The sequence below is a fragment of the Kalmanozyma brasiliensis genome, assembly GCF_000497045.1.
Source record: "Kalmanozyma brasiliensis GHG001 unplaced genomic scaffold PSEUBRA_SCAF10, whole genome shotgun sequence".
Classification (NCBI taxonomy): domain Eukaryota; kingdom Fungi; phylum Basidiomycota; class Ustilaginomycetes; order Ustilaginales; genus Kalmanozyma; species Kalmanozyma brasiliensis.
The window spans coordinates 291,609-306,744 of NW_015961949.1; the positions used below are offsets into that span (position 1 = coordinate 291,609).

Consider the following 15,136-nt stretch of genomic DNA (forward strand, 5'->3'; position numbering starts at 1 on the left):
CGCGCTTCGAACAGCGCGCGGTGACTTCCGAGACCCTGGAATTGCGAGCTGTCTTCTCACCACGCCCATCGCATCTGACACCTCCTCCAGCTTTGCCAATCGGCGCGATCACGACTCGTGACCTTCATCGCACTGCCACCAAGCGCTCTCCGGTAAAGCTTGCTTTAGCCCAAGATGGACGCCTTCGACGGCGAATCAGACCTATCGGACGTTTCGGCTCCTCCAACGCCCGGTGCAGCCGCAACCCCACGCGCAGCCTCGCCCGGCCCTTCTTCACCAGCACCGGCGAACGACGCCTCACCAGCACCGCCAAAGGATGCCTCACCACCGCCGTCCACCAGCACGCGGCGCTCGACACGGCGCGCCTCTGGACCAGCCAGTGCCGAGACGACGCCGGCAAAGGAGTTGCCCGCGAGGAAAGCGAGCAAGGCGGGTGGCTCCAAAGGCAAAGCTGCCGCACCGACCGACACGCCGCCTTCATCACGCCGGGCGTCGGTGCGGGGCAAGCAACTCTCGCGCTCTCCTTCAGCGGAAGCGTCAGCCGGTGTCGCTCCGGCGTTGGCACGCCGAGCCTCGACGCGGGGCAAACCACAATCGCGCTCCCCTTCCGCAGATGCGCCGACCGCCAGTGCGCAGTCCAAGTCGCTGAAGGTCAAGCTGACCAAGCCCAAGAGCCGGGACGCGACGCCGCACGAGGAGAGCGCCACATCAACCCCGGCTTCCTCGGGCAAAAAAGTGACGCTCAAAGCGAATGGCAAGAAGAGAAGTGTTGCTGACCTGCGCGAGCTCGGCGATGAATCGGACGACGAGGAGGCGGCCCAGTCCGGGGATGACTTCGTGCCCGAACAGGGTCCCGTGGACAAGAAGTATGGCAAGCGCGACAGGCAGACGAGGAACAAAGCGCGGGCGACGATCGCAGACGACGAAGAAGAGGAGGAACCGGTCAAGGTTCCACAGAGGAAACGGGCCAAGCTCGAGGATTCGAAGCCGGACGATGGCGGAAAGAGAAAGGCGAGGAGCGGTAAGGGCGCGAGGAGGACGGTCGACTACAGCAGTGACGAGGACGAGGCGATGGTGGATGCTGCGAGTGACGAGGACGACGATTTGCCTAACGCTGCTGCCACTGGGACTGATGACGAGTTTGAGGAGGACGTTGGGCCGGCAGCGGGGAAGAAGAGGAAGTCCGATAGCGGGAAGAAGGCTGCTCCTCGCGCGGGTCCGTCTGCGAAGTCGACTGCAGGACCAGGTGGGAAGAAAGCAGCTACTTCCGCATCCGCAGCAACAGCATCGACTGCTGGGGCAAACAAGGCCATGTCATCGGAAGCACGTATGAGAGCCTCGATCGACGCTGCGCTGGACAAAAAAGCACCATCTGCAGCGCCGACCAAGCTCAATCCCCAGGCTTCCGCGTTCCGTCCGGGCGGCGCGCTCAAACCTGGCGCTCCCGCTGGCGGTGCATCCACCCCGACTGGCGCCGGCAAGCCCACTTCCACCACCAGCACCGTCAAACGCCCTTCCGGCAAACCGGCATTCGGCAAATCCATGTCGGGCTGGGACTCGCTCTTCGGTCCCCTTTCCGGTCTCTCCTCCCCCACCGCCAGCGGCAGCGCCAAACCGACACCACCGAAAGCAGCGCCACCCGTCTCAGCAACAGGTATACGGCCTGATCCCGTGCTCGAAGCCGCCTCCGCTGCAGACGTGCAACGGCTCAAAGGTGAGGCGGTGGAGGAGCATCTCAACACGGACGAGTGCTTTGATTTGCTAGCCCACGCGGATATCATGTTGGCGTTCGAGCGCGGGCTGTACGTGGAGGATCGGAAGCTGGCGAGTCGGCTGAGGCCATTTGTTTGGCGTGCGGGGGGCGTCATCCATGGCAAGCAGACGTAGTCTTTCACTCATACGCGCTTTGGACGTCATGCGATCGAGTCGAGTGCACAATGCCGTTCACATTGTGACAGAGTCGGCTCTTTGTCCACGTCGTCCGAATGTTGTACGTGACCTCTCGCGCATTAGCATGCTTCACTCTTACTGCACACACACACACACACTCACGCACTCGCGCGCACACGCAGTCGTCTTGCACAGCACTCACGGCTTGGCTCAAACACATCCAGCGACCAAAGCAATGAACGGTGAGCTATACATCCATTCCAGTGTGAAAAACCGTCTACTCCTTGAAATCGTCCACCTCGACGGTCTGTCTCAACTCCTCCTGTTGGCTCCTAGCCTTCTTCGCATCCTCCTCGTCCTGCAGGTCTCTCGCCGTCTCGACCGCCACCACGTCGCCGACCTCCAAGTTGCTCTTTGGACCCTCGAACCAGTGTCTACCTCCGTACTTGGGGCAGTAGTACCACGCGCCGCTGAAGACAAAGGTGGCAGCGGTGACGACGCAGGCGTAGTTCATGTCTGCTGCGCCGGTGACAGGGATGTAGGAGGGGAGGCAGACGATGATGCTGATAAAAACGAGCCAGGCTGCGGCGACCCAGCCGACGAGCTTCGACCAAAAGTCGCCGAGATACCACACGCCAGGGATGAAACGATGAGGCGCCAGGAGTCGAGCGACGATGGGGATCGTGTACGCGATGGAAGCGCCGATCACGCTGAGGGAGAACACAGCACCCACGGCAACGGCGTTGACCAGGCCGAGCAGGCACAGGATGGCCGAGACGGCCGCAGACCACCACGCACTGTTGACAGGGGTGAGGGTGTAACTGTTGATCCGGTAAACCCAGCCGGAGAAGGGAAGGGCTCCATCACGGCTGAACGCAAAGATCTGTCTCGAGCTTGCCAGGTTCATGGATGCCCCCATCATGAAATTTACGATTATCATGAAGACCCAGATGGGCATGAAGCCCGTCTTGCCAACAGCGTTGAGGATGATGGTCGCCATCGGTTGACCATAGTCGGAATTGATGATCGGCTCGAGGTCCATTCCCATATTAAATGTGAGCGCCACCATAATTCCGAACCCGAGAATCCCGGACGAGACAATCGAGAAGAAGATGCCCATGGGTACGGCACGGGCAGCGTTGGAGGCTTCCTCGGAGATGTGCACGCATGAGTCGTAGCTCGCGATGGTCCAAGCAGGGGTCATGAATGCCAACATGAAGGCGCCGACGCTCGACCAGCCGGTCTCGTTGTACCATCCGCCGAACGCGTAGGATGCGGGGTTGCGATACTCCGAAGGGGTGGTTGTCCCAAGGACGACGCAGATGGCGACAGCCAGACCGGCACAGAGGACGGTGGCTACGGTCTGGAAGCGGGCGAGGGCGCGGGTGCCGATGGACGTGAGAATCGCATGCATCAGCAACACGGCGAGGTAGACCCCGTATGTGTGGGCGTCGGTGGGGACGTAGCGCCCGTCCGTACCGACGGACACAGCGGCCAAAATCATGATCGCCACGGACCAGTCAATGGAAGCTACCGCTGAGGTGGTGGAAAGGGTGTTGGCGTAACCCACGGTCCAACAGAGGAACTTGCGATACTTCTTACTCGACAGCGCGTAGGTCCAGTAGTACAATCCACCGGATGTCGGCATCGAACTGGCCAGATCGCCCAACGCCAGACCTGTGAGCGCGATGAAGAACGTCCCCACCAACCAGCCCCACACCATGCTCACCGGTCCTCCGGAGGGCAACGAGTAGAGCAGCGTCGACGCGATCGAGGGCGCAACACCCATGATGGAAAAGGCAATACCGAAGACTTCGATGGAGGAGAACTCACGCTTGAACTCCTGCTTGTACCCCATCGTCGCGAGCAGCTCGGCGTCGGCTTGCTCGATAAAGTCTTTGGAGAGATGGATCTTCCCCTGCCCCCGACCAGGGGCGGAGGAGGAGGCGAGAGGCGCAACATGGATGTCTGAGCCCAACGCCTTAACGTCCGTCGAGTAGGACGAGCCGTTGTGGTCGGCCATATCAAGTCAGGTCGAAGGGTGGAAGTTGAAAAGAGGTTTGAAGGGTGGGAGGTGGATCTAGGATCCTTTGAAGGGCAGACACCGGAGGGATGGGTGTTCTTCAAAGAAGCAGAGGGCAAACGTCGAGGTTTGCGGTGCAACGGTCATTCACTACGGTCGGTTGCGCAGAGAGAGAAAGGTAGGAGGATGATTGGCACTGGAGGCGATGTCCAGGGTTGTCGAGGAGGGAGACCGTGATTGAGTTGAAAAGGGTATAGCGGATGCAGCCTTGTACGAGAGTTTCGGTTCAGCGAATCGATGTCCTGACAGGGAAATGGAGTCCTCGTGGTATCGTTGTTATAAGAGTCGATGAGCGTGATGTGTAGGGTCCGTGATGGTGAGATAGTGTTGCAGGAGGGAGGGGTCTTGACGAGGAGACGGAAGGTGCGATAAGGTACAGAGTCAAGGATGCAAGAAGGGCTAGAGCCGGTTGCGCCCCTCGTGTTCACGATTGTGGCGGACGGCAGGTGCAAGCAGCCATGTGCTGGATAAGGAGGGCGCTTAACGAGGAGGGTCAAGTGACGGCCGTCACTCGGGGACCAGGACGGCCCTATCACATCGAAGGACGGTGTTCAGGCACACAGCGATAAGTGAGCAACAGAGCATCAAACGGCGGCACATGGGGTGGCTGCACATATGTTTCGCATCGGAGTTGCTTTGCGATGCCGATAACACACAAGCGGACTCAATGTTGCCGAACAACCACTGCAAGGTGGCTATCTATCTCTCATTCGGCAACGACAATGCGATCGAGGCAAGGTCAGGTGGGTCCTAGGCGACTCGTCAAGGAGCGAGCTTTGTGATAGGCAGGTGAGGAGGGCGTGGGGGGTTCTTATCAGCACCAGCCCCTCTTGCGTTCACTTGAACCTGTCTGATACCGCCCCCTTCCCACCCAGGAATTGGAATTCGAGGCGAGCTGCAGTGCGGGGTAAAGCGAGTAAAATTCACCCGCGGCACAATGGCAGAAAAGATAAGGCTCTGGCCGTGATTGGTTCATCGTCGAACGAGGCGTTAATGACTCGCGTGCGAGCAGCAACACCGCGAAGACCTTGCTCAGCACAAATCCGGTAATCGTGCATCTGAATCGTGCTGCTGATTTCATCGCGGTCTCGTTGCGGAGCTCAAGCTCAAGCTGGTCGACGAAGGATCTTCCGGTGGGCGGCAGGCAAAGATCAATTGAACTGACCTCGCGTGGCTCAGTGCTAGGGAAGCTCGAGCGCTTTTAGCCTCTGTGCCAGCAGCCTCGGCTCTCGTACAAACTCAGCAGTGCTTAACGAGGTTCGGAGGCAGGCCAGGCCAGGCTTTACCACGCGGTCCAACTCAGAATTCAAGGCCGGGCTTGGCAGAAGGAGCAGAGCAAAAATCGAGCTTGGTCTGAATTTAGTCTTGCCGCGCTAAGCGCTCTAGCCACGGCATTGACCTTCCCTAAGCCAGCATCGTCAAGAGTAACGATGTTCGACGTCTGACCGACATCGTGTGACCAGGTGGTCGGTAGAGACCGGTTCAAGAGGACATCATGCTGCTCGATCGAGAGCATCAATGCTAGCTCTGTTTGACAGCTTCATTTCGGACGTTGCGGCGGGGATCGCTTTGCCACACAGACTCTATGCAGTCAGCCGACCAACCACAACCCGCAAATGAAACTGGTCGCTCCACGAACACAGTCAACGATCAAAATGCGTAATGAGATCGCGAGACGATGGTGGGACGAAACACTCTGTGTTACAATGAGCGCTGCGATCAAAGCTTTGGCAGCGGCCAGTCAAGCTTCTCGCCATAGTTCCAGTGAATCGCCTTGACATCGCAATACGCCTTGATGGCATCGACACCCAGCTCGCGTCCGAACCCACTCGCCTTCATTCCGCCGAAGGGCACCGAGTTGCTGAGCGCCACATAATTGTTGACCCATACAGTGCCCGCGTCGATGGCCGACACCATTCGCTGGATCTGGCTCGCGTTCTCTGAAAAGACGCCGGCGCCCAGACCGTACTCGGTCTCGTTGGCCAACCTGATCGCCTCCTCCTCTGTGCTGAATTTCGCCACTGCCAGCACGGGGCCGAAGATCTCCTCGTCGACGATCCTCATGCCCTTGCGGCAGCCAGAAAAGATGGTTGGCTCGACGAAGAAGCCTTTGCTGAATTTAGCGTCGGGACTCTTCCATGCCTGACCGCCAACCTCAACCTTGGCGCCTTGACGCTTGCCCGACTCGATCATGTCGAGAATCTTGTCACGCTGTTGCTGGCTCACCTGCGGGCCTTGGAAGGTGAGCTCGTGGAATGGATCACCCACCTTGTGTGCCTTGAACGCCGCGACGAGCTGCTGCATGAACTCGTCGTAGATCTTGTCCTGCACAAAGAGGCGAGATCCAGCGGTGCAGTCTTGGCCCTGGTTGAAGAGGATCCCGAGGCAGACCCAGCGAACGGCCTGCTCGATATCGGCACTCTCGAACACCACCACGGGCGACTTGCCGCCCAGCTCGAGGGTGACCTTCTTCATGTTGCTCTCGGCCGCCGCCTTCATAATACGCTTGCCTGTGAGAGTGGACCCGGTGAAGGCGACCTTTTGAATGTCCATATGCCTCGAGATGGCCTCTCCCACCTCAGCGCCGTATCCGTTGACAACAGAGATGACACCAGGAGGGAAGCCTGCTTCGACCGAAAGCTGAGCGAGCTTGAGCGCTGTCAGCGGCGTCTGCTCTGCTGGCTTCAAGATGACGCAGTTGCCCGCCGCCAACGCAGGCCCCAGCTTCCACGCAGCCATCTGAATCGGGTAGTTCCACGGGATAATCTGACCGCAGATGCCCAGCGGCTCAATGCGTGTATAGGCGATCTTCTCTCCCTCGGTCTGCTCGATCGTCTTGCCCTCGATCTTGTCGGCGAGACCACCGTAATAGCGCAGACAACCGGCCGAATCGGGCACGTCGAAGCTGCTCGCCATCCACACGGGCTTGCCGTTGTCCATGCTCTCGAGCTCGGCCAGCTCGTCTAGATGCTTGTCGATCAGATCGGCGAAGGCGAGGAGGAGGCGCGATCGTTGTGTTGGAGTCGAGCGCTTGCCCCAGACCGTGTTGTAGGCGGCGCGAGCTGCGCTGACTGCCGACTCGACATCAGCCGACCCGCCGAGGGCCAGAGTGCATAGCTTTTCGCCAGTGGCCGGGTTGATCGAGTCGAACGTCTTGCCGGTGGCAGAGGCATGGAAGGCGTTGTTGATGAAGATGCCCGAGGGGACCTGCCACTTGTTCCCCGTAGGCGTGGAGATGGTCACCGATGGAGCGGACTGAGTGGCGTTTGTGTGGGACGTGTTCATTTTGCGAGCTGTTGTGTTGAGACTGAAGCGGAGCTCTCAGATAGGCTGCTCTGGAGAGTGGGGTCCTTTTGTAGAAGCTCCGGAGGTGTTGATGGGACCAAAGCTCGCGATGGCTTCGATGAAGGATGAGCTTGAGGTTCTTGACACGACCATCTGTCCTCCTCAAGGGTCCGGAAAAGACCGATGCGCTGCCAGCAGAGGCGCTTCATTAGCGTCACGCTCGAATCGCGATCCGCTTCGCTTCGATCGTCGACCCACCTGCAATGGAGCAATGTGACTCAAGCCCACAGACGAAGTCGACTCTGCGTGCATGTTGCATTCTCTCACTCTGTTGCGGTCCCCGCAGTTGAATTTCCGATAGAAAAAGCTCGGCAACTTGGGACCATGAGCGGCTTATCTCTTGCCAAGGGGACACTGCTCAAGAGCCTCGAGCCCGGTTGGGTTGACAGCTGACCTCGTTAAGCACCTGGTCTTAACGAGCAGACCCTTTGATTTGCGCTCCTTTCCCGCCTTTCCGGGAGCGACTCGAGCCTTATCGCGGGCGGGGGTGTACAGAAACAGCTCAAGTGCCTCATCCCTCTCACAAGAAGGGTGCCAAGTGAGGCGTCAATTTCGCTCGATGTCCCCACATGTCCCGTTCTGTGGAGCCTCCTGAGTGTCCGAGTGCTTTGCTCCTCTGACCAAATGAGTTCTTTCGGCCAATGACCAGACTTTGTCTCTCGGATACGCCCGCGCGTGCGAACTCGACAGCCGATTCCCTCCCACACTGATCCAGCGTCTCGCAACAAAGCCGCACGCAGCACAATGAACGCAGAGTCAGCCGATCTGTGATACTGTAGACTGGACTCTCGAGCATGACCCAATCACAAACTGAAAGCAAAGCCAAGCCCGTCCCACATTCTACCGGCCAACAGAGCTACCTCGTTAAGCTCTTATCGCTGCCCCGGCTTATCCACCGAGCCTGCCTGCTGCATCACGTTCCCGACCTCTGGTCTCACTCGTCTAGCTCTCTATGCTTGCCCACCGCAACCTGCCCTGCTGACCCTCGATCGAGCCTCCGTTGACTGCCACGGGCCAAATTTGCTCCCGCAAGCTAGCCGCAGCCGCGAGAGTTGGAGGCTTTAGGACGCTGTGCTCTGTCTCGCCTCGACTTCGTGTGATCAGGAGAGAGATTGTGTGGGCCTCGAGCTGCTATCGGCTCCATATAATCCCTCAACATCACCCTCAACCCTCTTCTTGCAACCTCCTTCTTCTTATCCCTGAACCAAGAACATCTCCGTCTCGCAACTCACAAGCACGTGTCAAGCTCTCATAGCGCAAAACACCTCACAAGCCCCCAACACTAGCGCTGGTCCCCTTACCTCTCCGCTAGCAGTTATCCCGCACCCTACCACAATACTCCGTATGACAGTAACATCGCCTTCAAATCTGCTATGATGTCTTCCACTCAGTCGCATTCCTTCAACCCCTCGGGCCGCACCTCTCACGGACTGCAGCTCGACCACCACCCTCTCGATGCTCTCACTGCTGCAGAGATTGCCGCCGTCTCCCTCGTCGTGCGCAGCCACTTTGCCGCTCGCACCTCGGTCAAGGCCGTCAAATTCTGCAGCTCTCTCCTCATCCCTCCCGTCAAGGCCGCCGTTCTCTACGCGCTCGGACTCCCTCTTCCTCGTGACTGCCAGCTCGATGACCGCAAGGCTCTCCAACTGCTCAACCGCCGAGCAGAGGTGCAGCTCATCGACGCCATCAACGGCGACACCTACGAGGTCAACGTCAGCCTCGCCAACGATTTGCCCCTCCCTGGCCGCGATGGCAAGTACGCTCCCTCCACCGCCGAGGCGCTTGGCCGCGTCGAAAGCGTCAAGAAGCTCGAGGTCGGTCTGCAGCCCATTCTGACCCCGGAGGAGATCAACGAGGCCGAGAACATCCTCCGTGCTGATCCTCAAATCTGTGCCATCGCCAAGGAGGTCGGCATCGAGCCCCACCAGATGTGGGCCGACGGCTGGTCTATCGGCTACGATGACCGATTTGACAAGAAGCTCCGTGTCCAGCAGTGCCTCATGTACGCCCGCAAGAGCGAGCACGAGAACCTCTACGCTCACCCCATGGACTTCTACCCGGTCATCGACTCGAATGCTGGCAAGGTCATCGCCATTGACTTCCCTGGTCACCGAGACCCCATGACCGGCAAGCTGTCAACCCCTCAAGGCACTTCCAAGCCTGGGCCCGTCACCATGGACAAGGATGAGGCGCTCGCATACTCTGGCCGAAAGCGCATTCCTCCTCCCATGGAATCGTTTGACTACCTCCCGGAGCTCATGGCTCTCGACCCCAAGATGCCCGCTCTCCGAACCGACCTCAAGCCTCTCCACGTAGTCCAGCCTGAAGGTGTCAGCTTCACTCTCGACGGCAACGTGCTCGAGTGGCAAAAGTGGAAGATGCACATCGGCTTCCACCCACGAGATGGCCTTGTCATGTCCACGATCAGCTACAACGACAAGGGCAATGTTCGCCCCATCGTCTACCGCATGTCGGTGGCTGAGATGGTGGTGCCCTACGCGTCTACCGAGCACCCTCACCCACGCAAGTTTGCCTTTGACGTTGGAGAATACGGTATGGGCACGCTCGCCAACAGTCTCAAGCTCGGATGTGATTGCCTCGGCACCATCCACTACCTCGATGGTCACTATGTCGGACTCGACGGTAGCCCCACCGTCGTCGAGAACGCCATCTGCATCCACGAAGAGGACGCAGGAATCGCTTGGAAGCACACCGACTACCGACCGGGCGGAAAGGTTCGTTCAGCGCGTGGTAGGAAGCTGGTGGTCCAGATGATCTGCACCATTGCCAACTACGAGTACATCTTTGCCTACATGTTCCACACGGACGGTAGCATCCAGCTCGAGACCAAGCTGTCCGGCATTCTTAACTTGTACATCAAGGACCGTGACGAGCCAAATCCCTACGGTGTCGAGGTGGCCCCTCAGGTCAACGCGCACTACCACCAGCACTTGTTTGCGCTCAAGATCGATCCCATGGTCGACGGTTGCGAGAACACCGTCATCCAGACCGACTGCGAGCCCACGTCGGCACCGACAGGCTCGGATCGCAACTACCTCGGCAACGGCTTTGTCACTGTCAAGACACCGATCAACGTCTCTGGTGGTTACGACTGGGACTGGTCTCGCCACCGCACCTGGGCGATCTACAACACCAACAAGCAGCACTACGCCGCCGGCCTTCCCGTCGGCTACAAGATCCACACGCGCGACTGGGAGCCGCTTGCCTTGCAGGCCGACTCGATGGTGGCCAAGCGTGCCGAGTTCACCAAGCACGCGTTGTGGGTAACCAAGTTCAACGAGGAACAGATGTGGCCTGCGGGCAAGTACGTGCCCCAGCAGCGCGGCACTGCCCCTGACTCGCTGGGTCACTGGGCGGCCGAGAAGAACAAGGTTGACGACGAGGAGATTACGGTGCACGCCATCTACGGTATCACCCACATCCCGCACGCCGAGCAGTTCCCAGTGATGCCCGTCGAGCACCTCAACGTCTGGCTCAAGCCGAGCAACTTTTTCGACTTCAACCCGGCTCAGGATCTGCCTGCGCTCAACGACCCGTTCTCGAGGAGCGCGTTCGGCAGCAACGCCGGCAAGCCGCAACTCGAGGTCCAGTCAAATCCTGCCGCTCCGGCTTCGAGTGTTCAGGCAGCTGGACAAGCGGGAGGCTGCTGCTCGAAGAAGTCGACTAGCACATCGGTGCCTCAGCCAAGGCACGGCATCGCCCTGTCGGCTCCGAGCAAGAATGCTTCGGGTGGCATGACCGCTGCTCACCCGCAGAACTGCGCTTGTTGCGCCAACGATGGCTCCAGTCGTCTGTAGTCTGTTCTGTATCGATACCACGTACGCTTTGCCTCTTTGTCATAACTTGTCACACGTTCCAGTTCCAGTAGTAATGCAGCTTCTTACCCATGTCTATCTCACCGCGGGTGCTCGTGACCTCATCTGCAGCTTGTGAGCTGGCTACGAGGATACTCAGCAACCGTCAACATCGTCACGCCGATGACTATGGAGCTGCGAAGTCTAACATCCTTTCTTTACTAGCCGGGTAACAGCTCGGGAGCGACGTCGACCGCGACCTAAAAATTTGGCTGAGCAGCATCGAAAAGAAGGGTCTGAGAAGATTCTGCTCCATCACTTCCGGTCTTGTTACCGTCACGCACCATCAAGCCATCCTGCAGGTAATCGTTTCGCTCTCGGGTCTCCACAACGGCCTTCGGATCACGCCTGCGAGATAAGTCACAGTCGGCTGCTCAGCATGAATACCGGTGCTCCACCTTTCACTACGACTGACTCGTCTCCATCGAGACGCGGACTTGCATCCTCGAGCGCTGCCACCTCCACGTCCGCATCCTCTCCAAGAAGCAGCGCTGCGCTATCCACCCAGCCAAGAGACTTCCGCACATCGCTGTACGACCAGAACGGATCACAGTCTCCAGGCGCGGCTCGACATGGCTCGATCGGCGCCGATGCTTCACCGTCGAGACCGAGCAAACCCAATCGATCCGCCAGCGCCTCCACAACGACGCCCTCCGCATCTTCGCCGCTACGACGCAAGACCAACATGAGCAACGACAAAGCCGAAAAACGACGGAGCAGTCGAGCCTGCCTCGAATGTCGCCTCGCCAAGACCAAATGCCACGTCACTGGCAGCAAGTTTATCTGCGACCGATGCGCCAAGTTCTCTTTCGAGTGCAGATTCGTAAGACACCACAGAGGGCGCAAGCCCGTGTCGAAGCTTGCTTCCATTGACGCAGATGATCCGGATGCGGGCGTCGGGTCGTCGAGACTTGGAGCTTCGGACGACGACATGGGTTCGGAGCACGACAGCGACTCGGTCAACGAGGACGCCACCTTCAAGTCCGACTCTGCCGCGGTCAACGAGGATGACTTCCACGCCGCAGACGATACGGACGGCGACACAAGCAGATGGGACAACGCTCCTCCCGCTGCGTCGGCAGGTACCGACTCACCCCTGAGGAGAGGTAGAGACGCTATTGCGAGCAGATCGGGCGGAAGTCGTGCCAACAGCAAAGCCAGACTGCCAAAGAATACGCATGGCCTGCACGAGCTCGACACCAGCGCGAGACGTAGGATCTGGGAAATGCTGGCTCAAAAGATCCCGCAGCGTGGATCAACGTATACATTCGTCAGCAAGGGTGAGGTGGCCCACGACAACCTACAAGCTTCCACATCAAAGCCTGGCAGCAAGCTCGCCGCTGAAGTCAGAAACGGCGCAGCAGGAGTGACAGACGGCACCAAGAGCACAGCTGGAGGGCAGTCCCTGCATGACTCTATGGAAGCCGCAGACGGCTCAGGCCAAGCAGGTACAAAGACATCGGCACCGTCGCAGCATTTCGCATCGACTTTCCGCAATCTCCTGCGTCCTGTTGATAAGCGAGCAGGTGCATCGACAGCCGCAGAAGAGACAGCATCCGCGGTCACCGCGCGCTACCCGAGGCTGCCCGAGACTCTCAACCTCTTTGGACCGAAGGACCCGGTCGATGTCGGCATCCTCTCGATGGCAGCTGCACATCGTCTGTATGCCTACTACTTCGAACATCTCAATCCGTGGGGGATGAATTTCGATCCGTACTTTGTGTCGCACGATGCGGTACGCGCTTCATCGTCTTTCCTCTACTCGACCATCCTGTATCTTGGCTCGAGATACATCGAGCTCGCTGCGGACGAGACACACAGTGACACACTGTCAATTGCCGGTCCGTCGTTCGCGAGGCCACGTCCGGATGATGATCGAATCACAACGTTGATTTCTGCTCAACTAGGCAGCCATGTGCGCAGCCTCGCGATCACGGCCTTTGCGATGGGCGACCGACGGATGGAGACTGGCGTGGCCATGTATCTGTCGTCCGTGTGGAAGGAGGCAGACGATCACTTCACCATTCTCTACTGCAGCTATGCGGCCAAGATCATGAGCGACATTCCGACGGAACTCCTCTCGCTGCTGCCGTCTTCTCAATCAGGCTCCAATGCAAGAGCCAAGACTAACGCAAGAGCTGTCGATGACGCAAGCCTCCACCAACAGAGACTGCGTCGCAACCAACAGCGTCAGTTCCTCTTCCACTTCATTCAAGAGCATACGCAGCTGCTCCACTTTGCTCCACGTCCTAACTTCGACCGCGGACCAAGTCTGCTGCGCAACCTGCTCGCATGGGCGGACGACGGTTTGGCGACGGAAGATGACGTCCTGCTGTGTGCCGATATTGACTCTGTGCTGCTGCAGACCAAGTACAAGTCGATCATGGAGCGTGCGCAGGCGCAGGAGAAAGATACACTGTACGGCGGCAGCGAGTGCTTTTTGCTGCTCCAGAGCTTCATGGATGAGCTGGAGGGCTGGACGAGTAGGTGGGAGCTGCAGGCTAGGAAGATTGATCAGAGGTTCAGACGCGAGGTCGAGCCGACGGAGGAGGATGGCATCGACAGAGAGAAGAACGGCGATGCGCCACATGACCATCTTTCCGATCGGTCCAGGGGCGACTTTGCCGGTCATCTGCCTCTCGACGCACGCATGCACCTGCTGAGTGTGATGCGCAGCAGTCTGGTGATGCAGATCTCGAGTATCGCCTTCCGTGCTTCGCTACGCGATATCAATAAGGCCAAACCAACCACCTCTAGCAAGTCGTCCAACGTCGGGTCTTCCTCCGCCTTCTCGCCCTCCGCGCTATCCGCAATGGACGACCGCGCCGAACAGATCTACTACACGTGTCTCGACTCGGCTCTCAACCTTCTCGTCCATACGACACAGCTGCCGCCATCGATCCTCCGCCACGCGCAGGACATGATCATGGTCCTCGCCCCGCACGCTGCTTTGCTTGCAACCTACCTCATCTCCCTCCCCCTCCCCTCGGTCCCGCCCAATTTCGCGTCCAGCGCAGCAGCATCCGAACGACTCAGCTACGAGTACGCCAAGGTCAAGACCCGGATTCGACGGCGAAAAGAGTACGAGCGCAAGTGTCTCGAGCTCATGCGCGATACGAGGGAGTCGTTTAGAGCGGCCCGGGTGAGGGCGGACGACCACGTGGAGCTGTGCGCGGGGTACTTTGATTCGCTGTTGAACGTCATTGAGGGGGATAGTGAGAGGGTGGGTGCGGGGACGAAGCGGTCGAGGAGCGCGGTGGGCGAGGAGGAGACGGAGCGCCCAAGGAGCCTTGCAAAGGTCGCCGATGTGGTCGGGCGGGCGAGCTCTGCTGGTCCACATGCGCTCAAAGGGACACCAAACCGGCATCATGCTACGTCAACCATGGACACTTCCGCTGCGGAAACCCTGCTCAATCTGCACGCGGAGCAACCTTCGAACAGCACAGACGCAGAACAGCAGACGGACACAAACTCGCCCGCTCGTCTCGCAGGCTATTATGGGCCGTACTTTCCTCAACCTGGCACCACCCCACCGTCGGGGGCATCGGGCGCGCCCTTCTCACCGGGAAGCTTCAGCACGGGCATGTTTGGCCACTTCGCCCCCACCACCGCCGGCGGAGGTGCTGCGTCCCCACACCAAGCGCAGAGATTCCCGCTGTATCAACCACAGCAACAGGGCGGATTCGATGGGTTCGGACTGGCCATGCCTGGAACGGTCACTCCGACTGCTGGGACGGGAACTAGCACGCCAGTCGACTGGACCTGGTTGCAGAGCTTTTTGGACGTTCCCGAGTTTTCCTGGATGTAGACAGCCCGGACACAATCAACTGTTACCTCCCATCATTATCTCTGTAATCACCTTGTGCAGCCCCAACCTGTGCTCAGCCGAAAGCGTTTGCCGATGCCTCGTGTCACATGTGTCCGATGTCAGACTGCGATGAAA

The 15,136-nt window shown here is 59.0% G+C and overlaps 5 protein-coding genes across 5 annotated transcripts; 3 read left to right on the forward strand and 2 right to left on the reverse strand.

Annotated features, from left to right (window-relative positions):
• Positions 1–174: 174 nt before the first annotated feature.
• Positions 175–1,887, forward strand: PSEUBRA_000754 (uncharacterized protein; the record flags this gene model as incomplete). The annotated part of the gene is made up of 1 exon (XM_016434086.2): positions 175–1,887. One exon carries the CDS (start codon positions 175–177, stop codon positions 1,885–1,887), a length of 1,713 nt encoding a protein of 570 aa, XP_016294527.2.
• Positions 1,888–2,167: 280 nt separating this feature from the next.
• Positions 2,168–3,913, reverse strand: PSEUBRA_000755 (Amino acid/polyamine transporter I; the record flags this gene model as incomplete). Its single annotated transcript, XM_016434091.1, has 1 exon — positions 2,168–3,913. The coding sequence occupies one exon, from the start codon at positions 3,911–3,913 to the stop codon at positions 2,168–2,170; it is 1,746 nt and encodes a 581-aa protein (XP_016294528.1).
• Positions 3,914–5,692: 1,779 nt separating this feature from the next.
• PSEUBRA_000756 (Aldehyde dehydrogenase) lies at positions 5,693–7,258 on the reverse strand (the record flags this gene model as incomplete). The annotated part of the gene is made up of 1 exon (XM_016434094.1): positions 5,693–7,258. One exon carries the CDS (start codon positions 7,256–7,258, stop codon positions 5,693–5,695), a length of 1,566 nt encoding a protein of 521 aa, XP_016294529.1.
• A 1,436-nt stretch (positions 7,259–8,694) lies between these two features.
• On the forward strand, positions 8,695–11,136 carry PSEUBRA_000757 (Copper amine oxidase, N3-terminal; the record flags this gene model as incomplete). Its single annotated transcript, XM_016434077.1, has 1 exon — positions 8,695–11,136. One exon carries the CDS (start codon positions 8,695–8,697, stop codon positions 11,134–11,136), a length of 2,442 nt encoding a protein of 813 aa, XP_016294530.1.
• Positions 11,137–11,572: 436 nt separating this feature from the next.
• PSEUBRA_000758 (Zn(2)-C6 fungal-type DNA-binding domain protein) lies at positions 11,573–15,001 on the forward strand (the record flags this gene model as incomplete). Its single annotated transcript, XM_059464447.1, has 1 exon — positions 11,573–15,001. One exon carries the CDS (start codon positions 11,573–11,575, stop codon positions 14,999–15,001), a length of 3,429 nt encoding a protein of 1,142 aa, XP_059320918.1.
• Positions 15,002–15,136: the final 135 nt, after the last annotated feature.